Genomic DNA, 20,901 nt, shown 5'->3' with positions numbered 1-20,901 from the left:
TACAAATTCTTTCAACTGGTTTTATATCTGTGCATGTATTTCATTTTATAGCGAAAACCTTTCGTACAAGTAAAATTTGTAATTCTAAGTGGTTCATTATTTTTTTAAATTGCATTTATGGCAGTTGATCCTAACCTGTTTTAATTTGAAGTTGTTTGTACCTTGGGTGCCTGGACATAAATTTCATTCTATTTTATCAGAGGCATAAACTATTTCCTTTGGGTAACAGGCACATTTGAGAAGGCATTCGTTTTTTTTCACATCTAAACATTACCATTAAATAAATTGACACTGTGGTGCTTTAAATGGACATCCTTAAAGCACCAAAGGGCCAGTGTACCTTTTAGTGTACCAGAATTAGCACCCTGAAGCCTTTCCCTGGTCTTTGTAACTTTTCATAATGTTTCTTTTATTTCTCCCCTGTCTACTTTGAAGCCTACAAATAAACTTCATCCTGAATAAGTTATTTTCTTGTGTGTATGGTTTATAAATTATTCTTTATCCTCAAACAGGTAATCTCTCCCCCACCCTTGAACAGTTTTTTTGTTTGTTTTGTTTTTTGTTTGATCCAAGCTGAAACAGGTGGTGAGTGATGCAGCAACCAAAACCACATTTCAAATTTTATTGCGAGACTAAGATCTGGCCCCAATTCCCCTGCATCCTCTCAGATCAGATTATTTAGCCAAGCTCTTCTCAAGTTACCTATGAAGAAACCAATTCCGGGACTTCCCCCAAGACACACACAGGCCAATCTGTAGTAAAAGACAGTTAAAACCAAGATCTCCTGGTTTCATGCTTCTCATAATTAAGCCTTAGAAGCAAAAGCACACACCTGGGCTCGTGGCCAAACACTTAATTTTCCTTATCTGTTTTTGGCATACAGGGAGAGAATTTATCACAGATTTAACAATTATCTCACCTTATACCCTTGAATGCTTTGCCAGTGTAACATTGTGATGGGGTAAGAAATGTATTAGAATAGTATTACCCAAACCGTGTTTTCCAGAGAGAGTATCATGTTGCTGGGTCTTCCTGGGGGCAGGATGTGGGAAGGTCATATGGGAAATGCTGGCTTAGACCGAGATAAAAAAGTTGCTTTTCTACAAGACTTTTTAGAGCTTTTATTATATGAATATTTGTTATGAACAGCCAGGAGGAAGGGTTACAGGAGCAGCTTTTCCCCTCTCTGAGGAACTTCGTTTTCACTTGTTTCATGTAATGCAGTTGGTGAAACATCGAATGGTATATTCCTGATATTCTTGCTGGTTCATCTTTGTGTGGCACTCCTAGTTTGTGGTACTCAAAGGCTAAGTATTAAAACTTTGTAAACAAAGCCAATTTGATTATACACAAGCCATTATTTAATATTTATTTTATATGCTTTTCTTTCTGTACTTCAGTTACACTTAAATTTATAATAGCACTCAGTTTTTATAGTATATATCAGCTTAAAATCCAAAGCTTTGGGGGAAGAGAAGGGAGATTTAGAGACAATGTAAATAATACCAATACAGTTCCCAAATGACAGTTTGCTCTGCCACAAAGGGAGAAATTAAATTAATTTCTAGTTTTACTCCAGTGGTGTCAGGTCAACAATCCCAAAGGATAATTGGCATATGTTATGGACAACAACCTTCAGGGAATTCTCTGAGTGGCCCTCACTTGCTTTCAAACACACCACCTGTCAACCTCCCTGGCCAGTTCTAGGCCTCTCATGAACCCTAAGGAGCCGTGTTTCAATACCAGGCACTCTCTGATGATGGACCACAGCTCAGCCTGCCCCCTTGGCTAAGGGTAGCATCAGAATTGTGTATGCCTCTTCTGTCGAGCCAGGAACTTTATTTCTTTAAATACACACAAGTTGAATTATTTTGAGTCCATTTCCAAATTCCTGGAGTTTTAATATTCACATAGTTAGTATCTGCACATGTCACACTTTTTTTCACCGGAATAGCTTTTCGAGTCCTTTAAAGTGATCTCTGGGTGTTTCCTTAATCCTGCTATAAGCAGCCTTTAAAGTTGTGTGACTTTGTTTTACTGTTAAGGAAGTTGAGCTTTAGTTTTCCACAGGTCTCACTCACATTGAAGAAAACATAGGTATCTCCCAGGGTCGTGTCTTTATTGCTTCTCCTGTTCCCTCCAAGCCTTGCCCTAAAAGCCTTTTATAGGGAGGATGCCTTTTTCAGGAGCAGGCTGCTTTTTAAGGACACTAATTTGAGCCAAGAAGTTGGCCATGGTGAGGTTGAATGGACGGGTAGAGCTGCTTCACTGAAGAAGTGGCTACCTTTTGTGAAGCTCCTCTCCTCTTTTTTTTCCCTCAACTCAGTCATGTTCCACAACGGAAACTTGTTTTTTTTTACCTCTTGTTGGGAAAGTTAAACAAACAAAAAAAATTAACGGGAGTACCCTAGATGTGCTACTTTAATTACAACTTGGACATTTTTTCCTAGCTAGTTCGCTTTCTCTGGTGCCAGAAAAAAAATGCATTCATTGGTTTCACTGGACATGCTCCAGCATATATTTGAAATGCTAGGTCTTTCTAGGAAATGTATTATCACTTTTATAATAATGATGCTATCACTAAAACGGGAGGTAAAACTCTGTTCAGGATATCAGACACCTCTTTTACAATATATTGTTTGTTCTAGCCAGAGGTTATCTCTTCTTACACTGTAATAAAAATTTTTCTCTGGTGACCTAGAAAGATTTTTGGCTAATTTATCTCTTATATTGATAAAGGCATTTTTCACCCTAATAGCCAGTGGTTCTTTTCCTTGCCTTTGTTCAGTATTATTGTTTGCTGCTGAGATAAAATTTTCCTACCCATGAGCTCTCTAAAATTTAGGAAAATCTTCTACCCCTAAGGGGTTTTGCCACAAAAACCATCATACACACACACACACACACACACACACACACACACACACACACACACCAACACATTTTTGAAGCTTTAATGTACAGTATTACCGTTCCTCTCTTACACGGTGGGGAACCAGTGTGTCAGTAGTGAATACCTAGATGATGTCTTCCTCTTATACTATTTACCTGCCTAGAACCAAAAGTTCACTTGAGCTTTCCTCAGAAGTTTGATTTTCAACCTCACTTCTTATATTGGTCCATTGATCATAGGAGTGGGTTAGAAAAGAACTTTACAAGATGAGAAAATGTTGTGTAGGATAAGATACTAATAGTTTTAAATAGTGATGCTTTAAAAAGTTACAAAGGCAAATCAGGTCTTTAGAGAAGAGTAACAAAAAAAGGTGTCAAATGGTGTGACATTGGAAGGCCAGGCCACCAGTGCTGCTTTAAAGCCTTAAAGGAACAGACCAAGTCTTCTAGGACTTCCCTTTGACGTACCCAAGCTTGCCAGCCTCAGTTGGCTGTCTTCCCAAATTCTGGGAAACTTAAAAGAATCACAGGGGTTGGTCCAAGTTGCTTTGATAATCTGCAGCGTTCTCTCTCTGATATAGCTGCCATTGTGTTAGCAAATTCTCCGCCTGTCAGTATGCAGATGGTCCCATCTTCCCCTCCTGCCTCTGAGGTTTGTGATTTGTATTTTATTCTGTTTTCTTTTCAGCCAGATTGGGCTTTGAGGTCCTGTGGCCTTCATTATACTTGCTTTCTATTTGCGTGTGTATTTTTATCCATTTCCTGAGGGCTCCTAATCTTAGAAGTCATGGGCCCCCCTTTTTAGATTTTTTTAAGTCTGTTAAGAGTTGGGAATGCAAGGTAGTGTACAGATATGGGTAATAAAAGTGAAAAGTAACTTCTGAGGCCTCGTAGACCTATGTGTTGAGTTCATCTGGAGTTAAGTTTGCCTTAGGAGAGATTCTGTTTCCAAGGAAAGTGGAGTTCCTGAGCCCCAGCCCAAATATTGAGAGACTCAGGTTACATTCTATAAATGGAAGAATCTCTGAATCATTGAAAAAAAAAATTCCTGTTAGACTCTTGAATCACTGTATGCTCACAGCATTTTTGATCTGTCGGCTCTCTGTTAGCCATTCTGTGAGAAAGCTGCATTTCTTCTTTTTTAGAGCCACAGTTCTGCAGCCCTGAGGTTCTTGGGATAAGGGTATGGTGGGGAAGGGGATCACCCTGGGAACACTTAGAATTTCTTGTTCCTGGTAAAGTTAAACTGCTCCCTGGATCTCATTTAGATAATGAAAGTCTAACCCAAACATGGCGTTCTCATCCACGTCCCCACAGTCACTGCTTTTTCCTAAGCGTTGTGCTTGCTGATTTAGGTGGTTTTTGTGGCGCTTGATATCCATTTCCTATAGGAGTTTCTATTCAGTTAAATGTGCTGCCATCGGGTAATGCCTACCTAGGGACCGTGTTCATGTCCAGGGATGTACTTTGGTTATGCATTTTTCTTTTGATCAGGTGTTTGAGAGTTTCAGCGAATATAACCATAATTAAACTTTATCGGGAAGAAGACAAAATGCCCTTTCTCGATCTTGCTTCACTACCTCTGGCAAAGGAGAGTCAGCTTAATCACTTAAGAAGATGCAGGAAAAGCAAAATCTGAGAAGTGCAATTTTTAAGGCTCGTTTTAGACTTATGACAGTAAATTACACATGAAGATTATTCTTCTTGGCTTGTTAAAGTGAGCTTAGAAACCTCAGCAATTTGACCACTGAATACATTGTAGCAATTTTAACCAGGAGGCTTAATACACCGGAAATGTTGCCTGGCGCTGTAGTGCTCTCCTTGGGCCCCACTTTCCAACTCTAGTACAGAAATGCAGAAACTTGGACGAACTGGTCTTTCTTTCAGTTTTAAGTTTGGCCTTTTAAAGACTGATTATATGTTCAAAAATACTAGTGCTTCAGAGGAGAAAATAGCTTTGGGGCTGGGATGTGGAGAATAGTTTTAAAGCATTGCCCCATTTTCAGATTATTAATAAGGATTTTTGTTCATTTGGGGGCAGATAATAGTTGTCCCTTGGTATCTGCAGAGGATTGGCTTCAGGACCCTCTGTGGTTGTCCCTTAAATAAAATGGCATGGTATTTGCATATAACCCACAAACATCCTCCCATGTACTTGAAATCATCTAGATTATTTACAATACCTAGTACAAGGTAAATGCTGTGTAAGTAGTTGTTGGGTGCATGACAGATTCAAGTTTTGCTTTTTGGAATTTCTGGATTCCCCACTTCCTGAATATTTTCAGTCTTAGCTTGCTTCAATCCACAGATGTGGAACCCACCAATAGGGAGGGCTGACTGTCCCCTTATTCGCTTTACTAACTCACAGAGTGCGGTGTAATGATCAATAAAAGTAATGCTGTGATTGTTGGGGATGACATCAATGTTTATTTGCTGATAACCATAGTAGTTTTGCATGTTTTCAGGGCCTGCAGTTTTCATTATCAATAATCTGGATAACTGATGAGAATTAGCCACATGCAGAATGAGGATTGAAGGAGAGTCTCATTTGTGAGCAGCTTAAAATGGTTAGGGGGGTGCTGTTCGGTGATTATTTTTTTATCCTTTGAAAAGCAAATTATTTAAATAATTTTAATTACTTAAAAAGTGTAGGATTATGGTTGACCTACTAAAAACTTGTAGGATGTTAGTTAAGGTCAGTCATTCATTCAAAGAGAGAGATTCTGTAGCAGTAATTTTCAGCCATGGCTGCCAATTTAGAATTGTCACCTGGGGAGCTTCTAGAAAAATTAAATATTAAAAACCCAGGCATTGGTATTAAGCCAATGTATGACCAGAATTAAGAACCACTGATCTAATTTAAGTCTTGCCAACACCTGGAACGGATGGAGAGGTGAGCTCTATTTCAGAACCTGTGCCAGCTTTCCTAATAACAGCCTTGTATTGAGGTCTCGATTTTCCCTCAGTTCTTACTGAGTCACTGGTCTAGAGGCAGTCAGGAAACAAATTAATACTTCCAGCAGCTTTCTGTGTTTATGACTAGCAAGAGCATGGGCTTTTAAGATGGTACTAGTTGAATAACAGTACCATTTTACTCTGGTTTTTATTAAGAGACCATGTTTTGGTATAAATACTTAAAAAAAAAACAATATTTAGTTTGTAGTATGGAGGTGTAACTCAAGAGTATAAAAGTGATTTTTATCTTGAGGAAGGAAATGTAATCCATTTCTCTGTTAATTCGTATATTATAAATTTGTAAATATTTTTACACACTCTAAATTATAGTATATGATGTGCCATTAAAACAGAATTGATGCCAGCACATTTCAGTTTTAATAAATGCTGTTCCTAAGGACATTTGCATAGGAAGCACTTCAAACACAGGATTGGACACCTATCGAATTAAATTCATTATGAGGTGGCAGGAATCACACACTCACTCCAGACTACATTGTGTGCCATCCAAGTGGGAATTTTTTTTATTTTTTAAATAATTCCTACTTGAAATTTCTCTCCCTTGGCGAAGGCACCTACATTATTCAGAATCACAGGAACTCAAACCATTGTTTTAATGTTCTACATTGGCAGCAAGTGGAAAATTACAGTGAATTTACATGAGTTCAGCTTTGCCATTTTTATACAAACCAAATAGTGTTATACAGTTGTAGCAAATTCTACCAGAAGTTGCAGGTTCATCAGATTTTAGGGTGAAACAGGCATGGAAAAGTCATCTATTTTGCCCCACCCCACCCCCAGTCCTCAGGCAGCTCCAAATCCACACCCGCCTGAGCTGAGGAGACTTTGCCCTTTTAAAAATAATCCTCCAGAATGGACATTCTGCTACTTCTCTTAGGCCCCCATTTCATCATCTAACAATGATCACTGTCAAGATCTCCCATCCCCACCCCCATTCCTCCCCAAACCTGCACAGCAATTTCAATCCATTTTCTCCAGTTTAATGGAGATAGAGGTCACTTAGGCCTTACTCAAAAGAGATCAGAGAGAAAATGTATGGGGAAAGCTCTTAGTAAAACTCTAAATGCTAATGCAGATGCACAGAACTCATAAAAATATCATGTACCCCCCAAAATTGCATAATGCTTGTCCCTTCCTTGTATTTTTTGGAATGCTCTTGTTATCTGCCATAAAAGAAAGTTGAGGATGATTCAGAACTGGGGAAGTACTAGTTCAGTTTTGTTTTAAGTTAATCAGTGGCCATTGTTAACTGAGGGGAACAATCTTTATTGGCAGTGCTACCTCGTTTCTTCTTCCCCCTTTCCATTTGTTGAATGATCTGAGAACTGGTATGGAAGGTAGCTCATGCTTATTTACTTCATAGCCACTTCTTGCTTATGTGAAAAACTAAACAACCATATGAAGGCTTTAAATTGTAGTGTGTATATGGACTTGACAATTTCTGTACTTCAAATTGGTACATTGTTAGGTTCAGGTTTATTTAGAGACTATAGCGGGATCATAACTTGCAACAGAAGGCTAGGATGGGGCAAAGCAAAATAAATTATAATTTTAAGCTTGTGTATTCGGTTTCAGTTTACTTTTCGCAAAATTGATATTATGGAAAATTCAATGCTCTTATCAGTAAGCTGTGTCAGACCCTGTATGTTACAGTTGCAAACAAAGTCCCTGAATCAAAATGTATATCGTTACCATTCTGGTAAAGGTATTGTTTACTGGCTTCCAGGAACTGTGTGAAAATTTACCTGTTAATCACTCACCCTTAGCATGCGAAGGACCTTGTACATCAGTTGTCTAATGCCCTGTCTTGGGGCAGGCAGGTAAATGGCTAAGTTGTCGAGCACTGACACTGACTTTCCAAATTGCAATAGATTGAATTCCCACAAGCTCCCTTACCCTATCTATGCCAAGGGTAGATTTCCAGAAACTACCCTTTATATATAGCCTAAATCTCTCCTACTTCAGTTTATTTCAGTTATTCTTCTATTGATTCCCTTTAGATTTTGGAGGCAATACCTCATTAAATAATTGTTTGATAAGGTTACAATGAAAATGGTGATGCAGGAGATCCTATCTGTATCTTAGGGTAATTTTTTTTTTTAATTTGAAAAGTTATTTTCCCTACATCTGTGTTTGAGGTTCAGAAATTCAGACTGGAATACATCCAGATATAGGCATTTGGAAAACTTTGCTACCTCTAAGAAGGCTTGCCTAAAATGGTTATGGGGCGGGGGTCAAGATTTACATCTTTCACCTTTAAATAGATGATTGAAAGGAAGGGAAATCTTTGTGGCTACAGACTTTAAAACATTTTAGGGGAGTTCCTGTCGTGGCGCAGTGGTGAACGAATCCGACTAGGAACCATGAGGGTGCAGGTTCCATCCCTGCCCTTGCTCAGTGGGTTAACGATCCGGCGTTGCCGTGAGCTGTCGTGTAGGTCGCAGACGTAGCTCGGATCCCACGTTGCTGTGGCTCTGGCATAGGCTGGCAGCTACAGCTCCAATTAGACCCCTAGCCTGGGAACCTCTATATGCTGTGGGAGCAGCCCAAGAAATGGCAAAAAGACAAAAAAAAAAAAAAAAAAAAAAAAAGGGGGGGCATTTTAGGTTGGGGAGCTCCTCTTGTGGCTCATTGGTAACCAAGCCAACTAGGATCCATGAGGATGCTGGTTCGATCAGTGGCCTCGCTCAGTGGGTTAAGGATCCAGCCTTGCGGTGAGCTGCGGTATAGGTCGCAGATATGGCTCAGATCCGGAGTTGATGTGGCTGTGGCATAAGGCCAGCAGTTGCAGTTCTGATTGGACCCCTGGCCTGGGAACCTCCAAGTGCCACAGATGTGGCCCTAAAAACTGGGGGGGGGGGGAAGACTATCCCAAATTTGTATAAAAAAGCATATAATCCTGATTTAAGGTAAGAAAGAAGTGAAATAAAAAGGTGAAGTAAAAATGGAGCTCAACCTTACAACTTCTAGATTCAGCAAGTCTACTTTTAAAAAACATAAAGGGTCCAACTTTTCTGTGTAGAAATAGTTGATCACAGTAGAATCATTAATAGAGGCAGCCATTCTATTCCTGTGTATATTAAACAGTTGTATTCAGAAGAAATTTGTTTTCTGCTTTCTGCTCTCTGGTAAGGAAATCAACAAGGCTGTCCTCAATAGTTGTATAATAAATTATATATTCCCAATCTGACCTTTCCTAAATTAGCCTGTTGCTGTGATGGTGATGGTTGAGATTCTGGGGATGAAAGGAAAATGACTAACAGTAAAAATATTGTTTCTCTAGGACACTTATTTCATTTTAAACATTTTAGAGTTGCAGTGTTGGCTTCGGAACAGTTGGCTCAAGCAAAACTTACTAATAATCTTCACTACGTCAGCAACTAAGAGCTTAGTGGAGTTTGAATTTCTGAACAAGGTTTTCTCCTCTCCCTACTACTTTTTCTCTCTGTAGACAACAGCCAAACATGCTTAGACAAGAATTCTGAGCTCAGTAGAAGCATGGAGAAATGTAATGAAAAACTGACTTTTTTCCTCTTTCTCTTGGTCAGTGTGCTGGAGAAGAGAAACGAGTTGGTACACGCACAGTATTTGTTGGCAATCATCCAGTTTCAGAAACAGAAGCATACATTGCACAAAAATTTTGTGATAATAGAATAGTCTCATCTAAGGTAAGTTGTTTTTTAACTCAATAGATATTCATATAGTGAGCCAGATAATGCACTTACTTTTATTTACGCTTCTGTGGAAGCTGATGCATTTATATATGTGTGCCTGGGTGTGCACTTATACCAATTGTAGACTAATGGTGGTAATTATTCCAAAAGGCAGGTTTTTTTAAAAAAGCATCACCTTGTCGTGTTATAGCTGAAAGATCATTTACTTGCCTTCCATTGTGATCCACAGTGCCTGTTGATTGTACATATCACTTGAAGCCTTAAAGTGTGCTAAAAGTAGGAATTATTTACTTGCCCAAAGCTTCTGGAATTGCCCCTAAGTGGGTGGCCTGGGTTGTAAATAATTTACATTCTTTCTGAGGCTGTTATCTTAGAATAATGTTTGTATCTCTTTCTATTCCACTGCAGGGCTTCTCAAGTACACTCCTCTTTACATTCTGTTCTGTACACTGCTTGAATAGTTAAGGGTTCCATCTCGGTAGCTGTGTTAATCATCTTACAGCATTTATTGTGTAGTACTAAAGAGTGGCCTGAAAGTCTGAGGACCTGTGTTTAAATCCTGGCCTGTGTGACCAGCTGTGTGACTTTGACCAAATTAATCTCTCAGCCTGAATGTCCCCGTCAGTGAAATGGAGCTGGTGGCCCTTATGTGAAAGTGTTCTTTGTAGTTCCTGGTATCCAGTAGTCATCATTCGACAAGTATTAGTTTCCTAATCTTTACTTTTGGCTGAACAGGTTAGGTGCTAGGTGCTGGAAGACTGAGCCACTGCTATCTCGTAGAGTGTGGCACAGATCTTGATAATTTTCCTCGCTTCCTCTGCAGCCTGGCAGGGCAGATCTAAAGTTGGTTACAGTTGGTTCACGGCATGTTGGCAAACACTGAGGACCCAAAACACAAAGTCATACCTTTCCTTTACAAACTTAGCACTTTGGGCGTGTTTGTGTGTGTGTATAATAAAACACTTTATTAGGTCAAAAGACTTTAATAGGTCAAAAAATAGTTTTGTAATGTATTAGCCAGTTTATGGCCCAGCTAAAAATACCAACAGTTAACAGCATGTCACAGGTTTGTTCTTCCCAAGTTCATAGAACAGAAGACCATAAGCTAGACCCAGCCAGCTAACTTTCTTACATCTCATAATTAGAATCATCTGGAACCATAGAGGTGGAATAGAGGTGGAAAGAAAATAGCACATATGACTTCAATCAGACCTGCCCCCTTTCTCTTTGTTAATATTTAACATTTTGGTTTTTAAACGTACATGGGATTTCTCTTTTGGGTAGTGACGCAGTACAGATTATGCTTAGCTGGAAGCGTAAGTAAAATACGGACAGAATGTGTGAAAACTATATTGCCTAGTGAGGAGTTCTTTTTGCCTATAGAACACTGTGTATATTTGGATAAAATGTCTGCTTCCTGTTTATCTTTAACCTTGTGGCAGAAAATTTATCCTCGGCTAGAAGTTTTCCATACCGTTGCCCAAATTAGTCCTTTCACTGAAAATTGTGACTCACCCTGTAGTATTCAAGAAAACAACCCATGGTAGTCTTTTGACTCAGACTCATAGGCATTATAGAACTGAAACATCCTAAGAAGTCCTCTTGTTCAACTTGCTGGCTTTCCCTTTTTTTTTTTTTTTTTTTTTTTTTGGTCTTTTTGTCTTTCTGTTTTCTAGGGCCGCTCCTGCAAGCATATGGAGGTTCCCAGGCTAGGGTCTAATCAGAGCTGTAGCCACTCGCCTACGCCAGAGCCACAGCAATGTGGGATCCGAGCCTCTTCTGTGACCTATACACCACAGTTCACGGCAACGCCGGATCCTTAACCCACTGAGCAAGGCCAGGGATTGAACCCGCGACCTCATGGCTCCTAGTCGGATTCGTTAACCACTGAGCCAAGATGGGAACTCCTCAATTTGCTGACTTTCCAAGTGGAGAAAGTAAACCCCGAATAACTCAGTGACATGGTCCCGAAGCTGAGTTAGTGATAAAGCCAGGAGCAAAACTGCTTTATAAGGTCTAGAGGCTCTGAATAAAGAGCTGTTTTCACATCTTGCTTTTTGGCCTCCTTCAGTTTTCTCTCTTCTTTGGCATCAAGTGAAATATAAAATACTTTCTAGGGAATTACTGTTTCCCATAGTGTTTTATGTAGAAGATGGTAAAGTGACTGCTAATAAAGTGATTTTTCATTGAACTAGTGATAATAGACTTTTCATCTACTAGTGATAATAGATTTGTTGCAATATACCTTGCATTTTTACATTTCAAAGAACATATAAGACTTAGTTAATTCTCAACTCTTTTTATTTTTTTTATCTTTTTAGGGCTGCACCCACAGCATATGGAAGTTCTCAGGCTAGGGGTAGGATTGAAGCTGCAGCTGCTGGCCTACACCACAGCCACAGCAATGCCAGATCTGAGCCACGTCTTTGACCTACACCACAGCTCACGGCAACGCCAGATCCTTTAACCCACTGAGCGAGGCCAGGGATCAAACCTGTGTCTTCATGGATATTAGTTGGATTCTTAACCTGCTAAGCCACAACAGAAACTCCCTTTTTTGTATTTAATAGAATATTTTTCATGTTTTGTCTAGTTTTAGTTTTACCAATAGGCAAAACAATGAAATAGGATATTCTTTTTAAATGCTCAGGATTGCATGAGCAAATAAGACTTGTCTCTGAACAGATTTGCATATACAGTATATATGTATATGTTTAAGAAACCACAGTAAATAAGTGAGCGTTTCTGCAGTGATAGACAAACACATCTCTTCTTTCTCTGTAAATATTTTGTATTTACAGTTTGTCTAGTTAACTGCTTATTACCTGATCTAGTTTTCATAAATGCTCTAGAGCAGAAAAAGAGGAATCGACTGTATACTAATTTTACAAAAAGAATGAAATCTTAATATAATGAATAGTTTAAGAGAACAGATCATAATGAAGTGATAAAGAGCTTCATTCTTGTAGGCAGAAGACCTAGATTTGAAGGTCAAGCAAGTCATTTAACCTTCCTGTGTCCCAGTTTTCTTATCTGTAAAATGGGGTTATTAACTACTAAAACTCAGAATTCTGATGAGGATAGAGTAAAGTAATCCACAGAAAGCATTTAAGCACTGTGCTTGTGCTTGGCATGAAATAAAAATTCAGTAGATGGTAGCTAATGTTACGTTTCTTTGGTGATTATTATTATTACTATAGTTCCGAGCAGTACTGTTAACTTCCTCAGTGTCATGTGTTTTGAATTTGTGGAGTGATCTCTCTTAAAAAGAGGCCTTTGGATAGTGTCTGGAGAAAAAGGGTTTCATAATTTGACTTTCTCTTCCTCACATTGCCTTTTGACTGATTGTATTTGCACCAGAATCTTCTAATTAAAAAAAAAAAAGCATACAATTTGTATGTTAGCTGCCTTCCAACTTTGTAGCAAGTGTTGATTTCCTTTCTCAAACATTCAGGATCTCTTAATTAGGTGCTTTTTGCTTATTTGTTTACAAATACCATCAGTGATGTCAGTGTATCACTGGGAATAAGTTCCCTATTAATGCAGGGAACACTGAAGATAAACACTTCGATAAAACTTCGTTTTATTTACTTAAAAAATTAGCATCCTTTTCTCATTTTGGGAACACAATACTTTCTGTAGAAAAAGTTCTCTGTAGCCTACTGTAATGCACTCAGCAGGGACCTTTGGGGATCACCAGAATTTTGTAGCTGGTACAGAACTTGGGAATCCTCTTCTGTAGCAAAAGGAGCATTGATTGTATACTGCTAGATCTTTAGGACCTTTAGCCATCATTCTAATCTGTTCTACATGTTTTTTTCCTTTAGAAATCCTGAGCTTTGGAGTTCCTGTTGTGGCTCAATGGGTTATAAATCCAACTGGTATCCATAAGGATTCAGGTTCAATCCCTGGCCTGGTCCAGAGGGCTAAGGATCTGGCTTTGATGTGAGCTATTGTGTAGTTTGCAGACTCAGCTTAGATCCCTCATTGGCTGTGGCTATGGTGTAGGCCAGCAGCTGCAGCTCCAATTTGACCCCTAGCCTGGGATATGCCGCAGGTGCAGCTGCAAAAGGGAGAATAAAAAGGTCCTGAGCCTCATCTTGAAGGCCCTTCAGTGGGGTGAGAATCAGGGAGCTCCACCTAAACTCTTTGAAACTATGCCCAAGGTTAAACTTAGTACTCCTATGTGAAAGAATGTCTTAAAATTTCCATGCTGAAATTACGCTAGCGTTTTACCTCATTTTGAAAGTCAGAACCATCAGTAGAATTTATTAGACATGTCTTTGCATCTTATTGAACTCCCTGCAGGTGCCTTTTTAACTAGAGTTATTAAATCCTTTTTTTTTTAATTTTTTTTTTTTTTTAGGGCCTCAGCCATGGCATATGGAGGATCCCAGGGTAGGGGTTGAATCAGAGCTGTAGCCACTGGCCTACGCCACAGCAACACCATATCTGAGCCGTGACTGCGACCTACACCACAGCTCACGGCAACAGCGGATCCTTAACCCACTGAGTGAGGCCACTGATGGAACCTGCATCCTCATGGATCCTAGTCAGATTTGTTTCCACTGAGCCATGGCAGAAACTCCCTAAAGTTATTAAATCCTAATGCAGTAATATTTTGGTAACTCCTTTTGCTGTTCTGAATTTATGGTAGAAAGAGTGACACTTTAAAAAAAAGAGAGAAAGTGTTGCTTGACATTGGTTGTGAAAATGAAAGCAGACTGCTGTGATGCTCAAAATTGGATTTAACACCTACATCAAGGAGAATTGATGATAAAGTGGATACCGTCATTTAGCAGAGTGAACAGTTGTTCAAGCTAGAGCTCTGCTTATTTACAACTGAGTGCTTATTTACAACTAATCTTAAACTGCAGTTATTTTGTTCCATCACATCTAAATCCCAGTAGTTAGAACAGTCAGTGCTCCCCTTCTGCTAGCTCGTTCACAATTGGTTGTTACCTTTGTTACTTTAAATAGTTACTTCTTTGTTTTTAGCTGCTCCCCTTGTTCTCCTGAAATAAAGAAATATTAGAACAAGTTACTTGGAGCTTTTGCTTCCCTATCAGCATTTTTAAGGCTAAATTGGAAAACTGTTGGACTTTGGGTAAAAACAAGTAATGTTCTAAAGCCTCCTTTTGTTTAAATATTTCAATTGAATAGACTCTCAAACTAGATTCACTTCAGCCTCCCTCCTTTAAATTAGGAAAGTTAATTATCAAAGTTGTAAGATTTTGATTTCAATTTAAATTAAGTGGTAGATATGTCGGGGAGTGACTCACGTTTTTTTCACATTAGAGGCCACATTTGTGTACTAATTATTTAATTCACTTTAATGTACATGAAACATACATTGCATACACTTGGGAAGCTGGTATTTTTCTGTGGAAACTGTCTTTAAACATGTTCTATATGTCAGGTGGTTTTTTTTTTTTTTTAAGTTTATGGTTGCACATTAAGATTGTATACAAGATCCACTTATTGACTTCTGAGCAAGAGCTTACTTATGACCAAAAAAGTCTCCATTTTCATCATTGTGTATGATACAAATGCTGTAAACATTTTCTTCCTGAGGGTCAGCATTGTTTTGGCTTGGTAGTAACCAAGTCTGAGACTCCACTTTTTAGGTAAACAAAGTCAATTTGAATAACATGGTATATATATGGCTTTACTTCATTTTCAGTTTGAATTAGACTTCTCTTAGTCTTCAATGATTTAATGTATGCTATATTGTATTTATATTGTAATAAAGAGATGAGAAGCTTAATCTGCTTTTTATTTTGTAGTTGAAGCAGTTGAGGAAATTGGCCAACACACAAATTTCGATCGAAATTTCTTGTATGCCTTGTACGTATACAACAATGTTCTAGGTGCCTAAAGGAAGCGAACTTATGATAGTTATGATATGCTCCCTGACCTCTTAGTAGTTCATGAGCTGATGAAGGAAGGAAGAGGGCATATAGCAGTAGTTTCCTATAAAGGGAATAAGAGAGCTCCTCAAGGAAGCAGTTCATTTAGTAACTTAAGACAGACACACAGTGGGGGCCTAGTAATGGCAACAGAAATGTTCCCTTTCCATGTGTTAACACCCCACAGAGGATTCTGACAGCCCCCAGTTTGTTTGTTTAATGAAAAGCCCTTTACCTAAGGAACAAAAGGTCATCAAGACAGAAGCTCAGCTGTTGTTAGCCTGCTGGTGGAGTTTAGTTTGTAGTTTTAGAAACTTGACCTTCAGTTTTCAAGACTGTATGTGCTGATCTGAACTACGGCAGCTTCAAAGTGACTGGATCAGTGGTTTTGACCCCTTTTATTTTTGGTTGTAAGCTGCCTTGGAATCTGAAAACTGTGGACTCTCTTCTCCCAAGTGATGTACATCCACACATAATTATGCACTTCACTTTGAATGGGCTTCCCCAAGGCACTTCTGTGAACCCTAGGGGAAAAACTTTCTAGGCTGGCTGTTGGTTGTAATGTAGCTCTTTCACCAAATATGTTTGCTTCCATGCATCTTCATGTTCTTGGTATTCGCTGAACCTTGGGCCCATATACCTTTTAAAAAAAGAACGTAGTAGTAAATCCCCATCTATTGTATTGTGCTCTGCAACCTCAGCCTTTTCACTCACCTTACCTAATTTAGTGGATATTTTCTCACATATGGAAACCGTGCAAGTATAAATTTAGATCGTTAGGTTAAGAAACAGTTCTTTCTTTCTAGTTCCCAGTCTTCTTTGCTAAGACATCTAGAAAATCCAGCTTCTTCTGGTGATTTTAAAATGACCTTGTCCTTGAACAGGAGAAAGTCTATGTGATTTGACAGTTGGCTCAAGAGTTTTCTCCTCCTGCTCACGTACAATTTAGCATAGAAACTTTAACCTGTTACCGGTTACCAAAGCAGAGGGTGGTATGTTGTTGATTAAAACGAAAGCCCTCTGTTACCCAAATGTATGTGTATGCCTCAGTGGTCACGGAGGTAGGAGGCATTGGTGGGGATGGAATTATAGCTGTGATGATGGTCAAGACTGCAGAGGTTAGCTGAGACAAAAGAATTAAATTGTTCGTTCATTCATCCAACTAATGTATTGAGTGTCTCTGCCAGGCACTGTGCTAGGTATTGAGGGAAAAGTATAAAAAGATCAACAGTCTACCCTTAGAGAACTCATTGCCTATTGAGAGAGAAATTTTAATTTAAAAAATACATAAGAGTTCCTGTCATAGCTTAGCAGAAACGAATCCGATTAGGAACCATGAGGTTGTGGGTTTGATCCCTGGCCTCGCTCAGTGGGTTAAGGATCCGGCGTTGCTGCGAGCTGTGGTGTAGGTCACAGACACGGTTCGGATCCCGCATTGCTGTGGCTCTGGTGTAGCCTGGCAGCTACAGCTCCGATTAGACCCCTAGCCTAGGAACCTCCATATGCCGTGCGTGTGGCCCTCAAAAGACAAAAAATTTAAAAAATAATAAAAAATACATACACACATACAATCATTCACTGAAATGAGTGTTATCATGTAAGTACAGGATGATAGGAGAGCACATAATAGGAAAGCTAATTTAGATCAGGTCAGGGAAAGCAAAGCTGTGGAGTTAGATGGCCCAATTGGAATGATCCAAGTGAAAACTTTATTCCTGAAAAGGGGGTATATATGCTATACCTCTAAGTATATGCTTACTCCTATGTATGAGGTTTGGGTTTTAACATACTTTCAAAGTGTTGTGATAATTTGCAATCAAGAGTCATTATCATTAATTAGGACTTTTCAAATTTCCTTTCTGATAATCTTTTTTTTTTTCTTCCTTCCTTACAGTATACACTTTGGAATTTCCTCCCAAAGAATCTGTTTGAACAGTTTAGGAGAATTGCAAATTTTTATTTTCTCATCATTTTCCTTGTACAGGTAAAAAGCTCCATTAGAAACTTAATTACTTCCAGCAAATTTTCAATCCATTTGTAACCTTAAAATGCCCTGTGATTAAAAAGTTGTTTCAGGGCTTATTATAATAAGACTTTTTAAAGTACTAATGTTATATTTTAAGATATATATGAGTTTATATACTTATAAAGTAGTTCGTTTACTAGAAAACTTATTGAGGCTTTGTTACTATTTTTCAAACTTTCATGAATTGTGTATTTTTGTTCATCCTAGAGGGGCATGTATTGTGTGCTATTAAATACAATGTTATATATCCAAACTGAAAATAGTTCAAAATAATTGTTCTACTTGTTAAACATTAGTTTCAGTTTAATTGAAAATTTATCACTTACCTTTCTGGCCACTAGTTTTGCTCTTTTTCATTTATTTACTTTAAGGATGAAATCTGGTACATTGATCTGCTTCTTTCTCTGTGTTCTTGCTAATGTTTTGTGTTTAAATTTTAGACATTTTAAATTGCATTAAATTGCATCTTCCATCTTTAAGTCTATAAGCTATTAAAATCTTTCCTTTACCAAAATTACCCCCTGAAAATTTCACTACGTTGAAGGTACTTTTTTTTCTCATTTCTTTTTTTTAAATGAAGCAGAAACATCCCAATAAAATTGCTCGAATTCCTTGTTGATGTTAAATGCTTCTGTTTATTCACTTTGAGGCTTTGAGCAAATGGTACTATAATTCAGTTTATCCCTGCAACTTAAAACCAGTCTGGGAGTTCCCGTCGTGGCACAGTGGTTAACGAATCCGACTAGGAACCATGAGGTTGAGGGTTCGATCCCTGCCCTTGCTCAGTGGGTCAAGGTTCCGGCGTTGCCGTGAGCTGTGGTGTAGGTCGCAGACGCGGCTCGGATCCTGCGTTGCTGTGGCTCTGGTGTAGGCCGGCAGCTGCAGCTCCGATTCAACCCCTAGCCTGGGAACCTCCATGTGCCGCAGGAGTGGCCCAAGAAATGGCAAAAAGACAAAAAAAAAAACAAAAACAAAACAGTCTGGGTTGTGTTGTGGTGAAGAGCCAATTTCAATCTTGAATGATGGGGCATTTCAAAAGGAGCTCCCCCAGATCGATGGTAAGATGTCTTAACAGAATAGCAAACTGCATAAAAGATTATGCTCACAAGAGTCATTCCAGTTGGTGTGCAGCACATTTCAGTTCAGTTCATCAAGCACCTACTGTGTGCCAGGCAGTGATCCAGATAACAAAGATTTTAGCAAAGTACAATAAAGATCAAGATATAGTCATTCTATCCAGAAGGAGTTTATGCTATAGCCAAAAAGATAGTCATATATTCATTGAATGTAACAAAAGTCATAAAACTAGCATGAGCAAAATGCTATAGGAGATACTGTGGAAGTTGTATGGTTTTTCTACCCAAGAGAAGTTTGAGAAGACTTAGAATTGAGCCTCAAAGGAGTAGAGAGAGTTTACCTGAAGAATCCAGACTGCTATCTCAGCCTATGCAAAAAGGCATGGAGCCATGTAAAAGGAAATTGAACTCATGGTCCTCTGCCCTCAAATCCAGTTCTCTTTCAGGATTTCCTCTGTCAGCAAATGACAGCAGCATCCACCCAGATACTTGGAAGACATCTTAAATCACCCCTTGCAAGAAATTCCTTAACCAGTCCTACCATTTTTGCTTCGCAAATATCTCTTGGAACTTCTTTCCGTATCTGCTGCTACCAACCTTGTCCAAGCGAATTCTTTCCACCTCGATTGCTCTAGGAGCCTCCTAAATGGACTCCCTGCCTCCACTTTTGTTCCCTTCCATTCCATTTTCCACAAAGCAATGAGGAGGACCTTTTCAAAATGTGGTTCTGTTCTTGTGACCTCTCCCTGCCTAAAAGCTTCAATTATTTCCCACTGTTTGTGAGATAAAGAATGCACTTTAGCCTAGAGAGCCCTGCTGGGTCTGGCCCCCTTCTCCCTCTCCAGCTCCATTTCAACACCAGACTGTCTTGCCACTGGCTTCCTTCATTTCCTTACAGGGCCACACTCCTTACCATAGAGACCTTGTATACACTTTTCACTGTGCCTGGAAAGCCTTCCCTTCCGTCTGGTGACCTTCTGTTTACTCTTCAAATCTCAGCTTCTCACTTGTTTTAATGTCTGGTTCTCACTGTAAGCTGCCACCTGTATGAGGGCAGGGACTTTTCTCCATCTTGTTTAAAATAAAGCAGCATCTCTAGGGCCTGACCGATAATAGCACAAAGGCTGACAGAATGGTGCTCAACAAATAGATGGCAAATGAATGGATATATTTCAGTAAAGGGATTAATCCAAGCTAGGATGAAAACTAAGCCTAAATTTAGAACTATTTTCTTTAACTGCTGTGTGGATTGTTTTCATCTTAATGAAAGTTATTCACCCTGCTACCAGAATATACTTTGACTGCATTTCTGTCTGAAATTCTGCATTTCTGTCTGAAATGTTTGTAGCATGTAATGTCTCGTATGAGGTAATGTCTTGTTATTTTACTTTTGATTTAATTGCTTTACCTAGGTCACAGTAGACACACCAACTAGCCCAGTTACCAGTGGACTTCCACTTTTCTTTGTTATAACTGTTACAGCCATCAAACAGGTAAATTTCTAACTTACAGTTATGCTTGCATTTCAGTCCTGTCTGATTCGAATTTCATTGTCAAAGGCTCTTTTTCACATTTATATAGAATGGGTATCCTTGATAAATTTAGTTCATATTTGGTTCTTATTGAAAATCATTAAAATAATTGTAAAGTGCATCTTTAATTGCTTTGTTCCCTTCTTCCTCAATATTTGTGTGTAGGGGCATATAACCCTAAAGGAGAGTAGGTACAAGGTACAGCTCAGCCAAGAAAATCGAGGTGAATTTTTAAGGTTTATTATATTTTTCTTTTTATATTTTTCAATATGCTATGTCTATCTGAAAAAATACCATTTTAGTGGCTTTCTTTTTTTCTTTTTTGCTACATGCGTGGCATGTGGAAGTTCACTGCCCAAGGATCGAACCTGTGCCACAGCAATGACCTAAGCCGCTGCAGCAACAGCACCAGATCCTTAAAATGCCAAACCACAAGAGAGCTCCCCTAGTGGACCTTTTAAGTGGTGGTCTGTAATAGAGAACTCAAGCATAACTACTTTAATTTGTTGTCTTTCCCAGTGCTACTGAAGAGGGTGGTTGGTAGAAGAGACTTTTTTATTGTTTTTTATGAAAGCTGACACCTGCCATGATTTATGATAGTGCCTTTGAAAAATTCCAAATGAAATTGCAAATAGAAACGGAGGTAAAGGGGTAAATTAGCAGTGTTTATCATGTACTGTCAGGTTACAAACATAGAGTACTTTAAAAAGTGTCCCAGAGAACCAAATGACAGTTTGCTTAACAGTATTGGGAACATGGTTACCTCTCTTCTTGGGGTTATCTGGTCTTCTATCTTGACTACCAGGAACTGCAAGG

At 38.9% G+C, this 20,901-nt stretch overlaps 1 protein-coding gene across 12 annotated transcripts in view; it reads left to right on the top strand.

Moving 5' to 3' along the window:
- The window catches only part of ATP11C (ATPase phospholipid transporting 11C), a 181,223-nt gene that overhangs the window by 74,219 nt on the left and 86,103 nt on the right, over positions 1-20,901 (top strand). For all 12 annotated transcript variants that reach the window (XR_002340696.1, XR_002340697.1, XR_002340698.1 and 9 more), the window contains exons 2-4: positions 9,417-9,536; positions 17,346-17,435; positions 19,966-20,046. Coding sequence is in view for 9 of the 12 variants with exons in the window: in XM_021080199.1 (XP_020935858.1) it covers positions 9,417-9,536; positions 17,346-17,435; positions 19,966-20,046 (291 nt within the window). In the remaining 3 variants the exon portion in view is untranslated. The remainder of the gene's footprint in view (positions 1-9,416; positions 9,537-17,345; positions 17,436-19,965; positions 20,047-20,901) is intronic.

Source organism: Sus scrofa, chromosome X (genome assembly GCF_000003025.6).
Source record: "Sus scrofa isolate TJ Tabasco breed Duroc chromosome X, Sscrofa11.1, whole genome shotgun sequence".
In the NCBI taxonomy this organism is placed as follows: Eukaryota; Metazoa; Chordata; class Mammalia; order Artiodactyla; family Suidae; genus Sus; species Sus scrofa.
The sequence above is the reverse complement of the archived record's forward strand: the minus strand, read 5'-3'. Positions and strand labels throughout refer to the sequence as shown.